Here is a 7,176-nt window from a genome sequence, read left to right on the forward strand (position 1 = left end):
GGAACACTGGTCTTGCTCCCATTGCCCTCAACCACCAGGATCCCCTCCTCCACCGACACAGGGCCGCAACCCACGGCAAACGGGTTGGTGGACCAAATACTGGGGTGTCGGCGAGATCTTGGCGTTACCCAGCACCCACCACGAGGAGGTGACTCGCCACGGGTGCCTCAGCTCTCTAAATGAAATAGGTAAACAATACACGGTGTCTGCGACAAAGATCTGTACAGGAAGGTAGGTAAAGGTGGCGTGGCCCTTCTGTGGCACAGCACTGTGAACCAATTTGTCAGTGTTATTGACGTCCATGATGACCGGATCGTTGGTATAAAACGTTTGCAAGTCTACTTACCTTGCAGAAACTACAATTTGACAGTCTTGTTGAATATATCGGGAAACTGTGGAATCTAGTTCTGCAGTACAACTGAACAATAAAGGACTGTTATGTTCATGGGGGATTTTATTGCCAGTTTGACATTCTCTCGCGGAGTAGACGTGAAACAGAAGCACTTGAACTTGCTCACGAAAATGACCTTCTTGTGTTAACTCGTTCAGAGCTAACCACTGGCGCCAACTATCGCTATGTCTCTTATGATGATGCATCGTTCATTGATTATGTGTTGATTGGTTCCTCCCTGCACAGCTCGGTGAGTTATTGCAGAATACTGGATGATCACACTCTTAATGTTAGTAGACATCGCCCAGTTATGTATGAAGTAAAGGTCAACATCACTACTGAACCCATACCAAAGGACTTCTACGGAATTGGACTAAACTGGAAGAAACTGGATGAGGGGACCGTAAGAGAACGTTACACAAACCAGTTGTCACGTGACCTCCAAACAGAAGACTTTGTCACAAAACCTCTGACGTAGAGGCATTCTACAACGATCTTACCAGATGCCTGGTTACATCCTCCAAGCTTCACATCCCAACGCATTGCTTCAAAAAAACCAAAAAAAACCCAAAAAACAAACAAAAAAAACCCAAAAAAAATCCCCCCCCAAAAAACACCTGAAGCCGTACTGGAGCAAAGTACTAAAACTATTACACGACCAGATGAGACGGGTAACTGATGGCAAACCTCGAGGGGATGAACATACCAGTTATGTTCACTACAAGGACCTCAAGCTACAGTTCAGACGTTCCCAGGGAAAGCACAGGAAAATGTCTTAGGAGATCGACACTGCCGCAGAAATTGATCAAACATCCTTCTGATGCCTGATTAATTCAAAGAAAAAAATCCCATTCGTTTGGAACACTGTCAGAATTGGAGTTTGGTGATGGAAAAAAATATGAAAATGCGAAAGACGTAGCCCTTGGATGGGCAAGATATTTTGCAAACCTCTACTGTCCATTCTCCGATGGTACCCGTGGCGAGCCACCTCCTTGTGGTGGATGCTGGATAACGCTAAGAGCTCGCCAACCCTCGTGTGGACCCGGGTCAACTCGTTCTCTTCCCACAGAGGTTACTTGTCATATCTTCCTACGTAACCTCTGTTCTAATACGACCCGTTCGTGGTGCGAGTGTTCAAGACTTGTGATTGGAGGCAATCAGATTTAGTAGTCCAATCAGCGACCTTGTTTCAAAAGTGATCGTTCGCAAGATCTCGGTAATTTCCGGATGAAAACTAGAACCTCTTCCCGCGATACTCAAATGTTTCTTCTAGACAGAACTCAGTCATGTCATATTTGTTTCTTCACATTGCTTGCATTTGTCAAGTTGAATCTAGGTCGATGTAACACGTGTTCTGATTGGACAGAAAAAAAACGGAAATAAATCTGCTGCCATGTTTTGCCGCTAGGAGATTTTATGAGAACCGCGAATTACGACAGTGGTTCGTAGGAAGATATGACAAGTAACCTCTGTGGGAAGAGAATGGGGTCAACTAGGCCCATAGCACCCCACTGCTGGTCGCAAGGAGCGACCGAATCGGGCAACCTGTTTGCCGTGGGTTGTGTCTGTGGAGGACGGTAGTCTAGTGGTTGAGGGCAGTAGGAGACGGGACCATTTTGCTCCTTTTGCTCAACACACCACTTCGGCCCTTGCTTCACCTAGACGGGTGGTAGAACTGGCCCAATTCTATCAATCGGCTGGTCACACCAAGCCCTGAGCTGCAACTGTGTAATGCTCACCATTTATGGAATTGTTAATTTAATTTTTCATTCTTGGCTATATTTTGAGAGTATAATTTCAAATGTATCATGTTATGTATGTTTTTGAGTAGAGTCATAAGCCCACAGGCGGTGGCTCATGGACCAATCTGGTGGAACTATTTCCGCGGTGCTGCTAGCTGGAGATCTGCTTGCTTTTAGCATTGTCCTTGTGACACTCCGTGGTGGGTGGGGAACTCGGATGATGAAATCCCAACCTTAAATATGGCTTATGAAATCCACCCCCCCCCCTAAAAGAAACAAACGTCCTCTTGAAAATGATGTTGATGATGATGACCTTCGACCGTCCAGATCAACTGACTTTTGGCCACTCTTTCTTGTGATTGAAACTGTTGACAAAACACCTCTAAAATTGGACCCGTTCGTAGTTGCCAAAGGTATTCAAGGTATTGCCGGGGAAGTGTAGAACATTAAACGGATACATTTTGTATCCCTTGTGATGAGAGAGTCACGGTCAAGCATATCCTCAAGCATATCCTGCTTGACTGTGTTGAATTCTCCATCACAAGGGATAAGTATTTTACTGTAAAAACTGTTAAAGATCTTGTTAACAGCGTCAGTTCTCACTTAACCATTTTTTAAAAAAAGAAATTGATTTCATGACTGAATTTTGATGATTATGTGCTGTAGATAGTTGCATTTTAATTAATGGTAGTTTAGATTAGTACCTTAAATTGCTAGTGGCTGTACCCTCACATGGGGTTGAAGTACCGTAAAATTATTGTCCTCCTGAGAGGGTGCGTAAGTCCAAAAACATTTCATGTAGGTTTAAACTGTCCGCTGGTTTTAATCGTAGTATATGTGTGTTTTTAATTTGTGGCTAGATGTGACTAAATTGATAACATCTTATGGGATGGTGTAAATCCAACTGGGGTCAATGCAGGAAGCAAAGGTACTGTAAGTCCCCATGGTTCCTAGTATGGTGATCTACCTTCAGTTGTTTTCAATCCATGGCCTGATTTTATAGTGTATTGTCCAAATGGTGATGTTGTTTTTAACTTTCCACGCTAGTTTTAATTTCATTTGTGATATTCTAGTTGTTTTACTGTCCTTCGTTGACAGGTTTTATAGCAGACATATATTTAATTTTGATATTAGATGTTCTCGTCACAATATGGCTGAGGTATTGCCGATGTGACGTTAATTTTTAAGGCACTCACTAATCGTGATGGACATTTAGACATCACAAATTATAATCAATCTATCCATACACATTTAGAAAGGGCTTATAGCTACATGTCATATGTTATATTTGCTTTACACTTTACACTTCAGTAAAGATTCTAGTGCTTTTATTTTGTTGACCCCATACGGGATTAGTTATTTGAAGTCATACTACTTAAGAAATAAATAAAGGATCAAATTCACATACCACCATGTAATGGGTGAGAATGTAGATTGGAATCAGAATGGAATATGTTTCTACATCACTAGTACTTGTTTGATTTTTTCATGGTTCATATAAGCATGATGTATAAAACGGTCTCGGTAACTTGAATTCAGGTAGGAATTCAAACTTGCTGGCGGTTGATTTACGAATGTTGCAAAGTTATCCCCATACACGTTTAGTCACATCACTCTTTATGTATATATCAGACATACCTATTCCTCATTTTATACATACTGTATTATCATGCAAGAGTCTGGGTATCAGTTGTATCAGTATTAAGTGAGTTAGGTTAGTAGTCCCGTAGTATCCATGTCAGTAAAGCCCTGACATAATGACGATAAACCTTTTCGATAATTCACTGTTGAGAGCATTGCAAAATGTCCAATGGATATACAACACGTTCTAAACAATGTTTCCCTGTAGTAACAGGTTGATGCACTACCGGTCTTCTTCTTTCATTTCATTCAGTGAGCGAGTGAGTTTAGTTTTACGCAACACTCAGCAATATTCCAGCTATTTGGCGGCGGTCTGTAAATAACCGAGCCTGGGCCAGACAATCCAGTAATCAACTTCAGCATGAGCATCGATCTGCGCAAATGGGGACGGATGATAGCCGATGCCGTTAGTCTCCTCTTACGACAAGCATAGTCTGAAGACTTTTACGGGTCTCTTTTACTGATAAATTACATATATACATTTCACTCACGTTGCTTATGAAGCAAAGTATTCTGCTCTGATTATTCTCTATGGAAACTGACGTATCTGTAGTATAATTCTATCATATTGAACAATTAATTATAAACATTTTTCGGATTATAACCTTTTGTGTATTACGTTGAGCGACGTTTCGATGTAGATTCTTACACACAATACAAGCAAATGGTGAGAAGCTTATATACATGGAATGTTGTGACTAACAGTGGATTAACATTAACAACAGTGTATGATAGAGTAAACAAGTGGTACATAATAGGAAGAGGCCAGTAGGGAACAAAGAGCACCTGTGATGCAGCCAAGACTGGTGGGATTAAGTAGTAACAAAAAACAGACACAATGCTTAGATAGTCTATGGCTTGATTAGCTCTTCATAGGCCGATGGCATGTAGTATCCTTTGTCTCTGTTGATCATAGGTTTGTGGCGGCGGTGCTGCATGTTTCGTTTTTGACTCACCAACTTCTAGAATGCCTATCAAACAAACATTTTTTATTAATGAATATTCTGGTTAGTCAGTTTAAATATTTAATTAATTAGTGAACGGCAAACGATCCTCGAGACCGGACGTTATGTAAACTATTTTGTAAGGACATTTCTATGAAAACATAGCAAAATATATCGCTGTCCACAGACGAAAAAGTCATATTAGGCAAAACAGAGAACGCTTTAACCACAGGGCTACCCCACCGCCTACTTGTTAAAAACGGGATGGTGGACTTGCACTAACACAAGACGTTCATTTTAGCTGTTTCGCGTCACCGACAACGGTTTAATATCGGTATGTTGTAATAGACTGTCTTGATTTATTGCAGAAATGGTGTGTTGGTACAGTTGTGCAAGTGCTTCATTGCAATATCTTATATGGGAAGTCCAGACTGAAATACGCATCTTCATTATTTGCTGACGAATATTCCAGCTATATGGTGGCGGTCTGTACATAATCGAGTCTGGACCAAGTGGTAAACAGAATGAGTACTGATCTACGTAATTAGGATGTGATAACACGTACTAAGCAAGTCACGTCAGGCATACAAGATAAATGCCCCAATTTCGTTTGAAAGTCATCAAAACAAAAGGTCTAGTATTGATTTACCAGGAGAACGACTAAAGAATCTTTTTTTCTCTAAAATATATGTCTTTATATCTGATAGAGACTCATTCAACATGGATCGTCCTCTCTGTATGCCTCAACAATGTGTCGTGTGGAAACGTACTTCACTATTTGTGCATTTTCTCCTTCACAAGCCATATTTAGGATGTTATCACCAGCATCATTGACAGCTGAAAGATCAGCCTGATGATCAACAAGTAAGAAGAAGACAGCCTCATGTCCTTTGCGTGCTGCAATCATTGCTGGTGTGCAGTCATCCCCATTCCGACTGTTGATATCCATAACGTTGTGTGTCAGCAGGTACTTTACTATCTCAACACTGCCTGCGTCACAGCCAAAATGAAGAATGTTGTCACTATTTCCATCCACTAGTGAAAGATCAGCTCCCCATTTCACAAGTAAGTCAAACGCGTCTTTTCTTTTCTCTTCTGCTGTGTGCATTACCGGCGTCCAGCCGGCCTCATCTTGACTGTCAATGTCGACAATGTCATGTGTCAGGAGGTACTTTACTATCTTAACATTACCCCCTCTACATGCCATATGAAGGATGTTTTCTTTGTCATTACACACTTGTGACATATCTCCTCCTGCCTCCACAAGAACACCAAACACTTCCGCATCTCCAGCATAGGCTGCAAACATTAATGGTGTCCAACCGTTCACGTCTTGACTGTTGAGGTCCACAATGTCTTGTTTGACGAGGTACTTGACTATTTCTGTATTTCCCCCATCACATGCTAAATGGAGGATGTTTTCTTTCTTATGGGACACGTGCGACAGATCCGCTCCTGCCTCCAAAAAAACGTCAAACACATCCTTATGTCCACCACTGACTGCATGCATTATTGGCGTCCAACCGTTGATGTCTTGACTGTTGATGTCCACAATGTCTCGCTTCATAAGGTACTTGACGATTTCAACATTTTCCTCTACACAGGCCAAATGAAGAATTGATTCATTGTTACTGTTCACTAGCGACAGATTGGCACCTGCCTTCACGAGAACGTCAAACACATCCTTACGCCCATCACTGGCTGCATGCATTACTGCTGTCCATCCGTCCACATCTCGACTGTCAATGTCTACAATTTCACGTTTGATGAGATACTTGATAATCACAATATTACCCCCTTGACAGGCCACATGAAGAATGGTTTGTTCCAAATCATTCATCAGTAACAGATCTGCCCCTGCCTTCACAAGTAAATCAAACGCTTCCTTTCTTTTGTATAAAGCTGCATTCATTGCTGGTGTGAACCCATACTTTTGTCGACTGTTGATGCCCATAATATTCTGTGTGAGGACATACTTGACGATTTCAACATTTCCCCCAATACTAGCTGAATGAAGAATGTTCAGGCCTGTATCATCTAATAAAGACAGGTTGGCTCCTTCCCTGACAAGTAGGTCAAACACTTCTCTGTGTCCGTTCATTGCTGCATGCAACACTGGGGTCACGTTGTTCTCCCCCCTTGAGTTGATATTTGACCTGTTATCAGATAAAATGTACTTGACTCGGGCCAAATCTCCAACTATGCAGGCATCGAGGAGAGTAGTGTTCATTTCAGTATGATTCCATTTTTCTGAAGTAAGACATGTAACCATTCGTTAGAACTAAAACATTCATAGTGTACCCACACGCATCTATACATATAGGCAACAAATGTTCTAATATTGTGCTACTTGCTTGGATGCGCTTGTTATGGATATGGTCGGTGGGATAGGATACCGTCATCTCCATCGCTATTTCATCGTAAATTTTGAACACATAGTTTCTTCACGGTTGGCGTT

General features: G+C 41.6%; 1 protein-coding gene across 1 annotated transcript; it reads right to left on the reverse strand.

Moving 5' to 3' along the window:
* Nucleotides 1–5,433: 5,433 nt before the first annotated feature.
* On the reverse strand, nt 5,434–6,948 carry LOC137271578 (putative ankyrin repeat protein RF_0381). Its single transcript, XM_067804025.1, has one exon. It carries the CDS (start codon nt 6,946–6,948, stop codon nt 5,434–5,436), a length of 1,515 nt encoding a protein of 504 aa, XP_067660126.1.
* Nucleotides 6,949–7,176: the final 228 nt, after the last annotated feature.

Source organism: Haliotis asinina, chromosome 1, assembly GCF_037392515.1.
Source record: "Haliotis asinina isolate JCU_RB_2024 chromosome 1, JCU_Hal_asi_v2, whole genome shotgun sequence".
Lineage (NCBI taxonomy): Eukaryota > Metazoa > Mollusca > Gastropoda > Lepetellida > Haliotidae > Haliotis > Haliotis asinina.

What these genes read in the sequence shown, in the direction of transcription:
- LOC137271578 (XM_067804025.1), bottom strand. Translation starts at nt 6,948, where the DNA reads ATGAACACTACTCTCCTCGATGCCTGCATAGTTGGAGATTTGGCCCGA.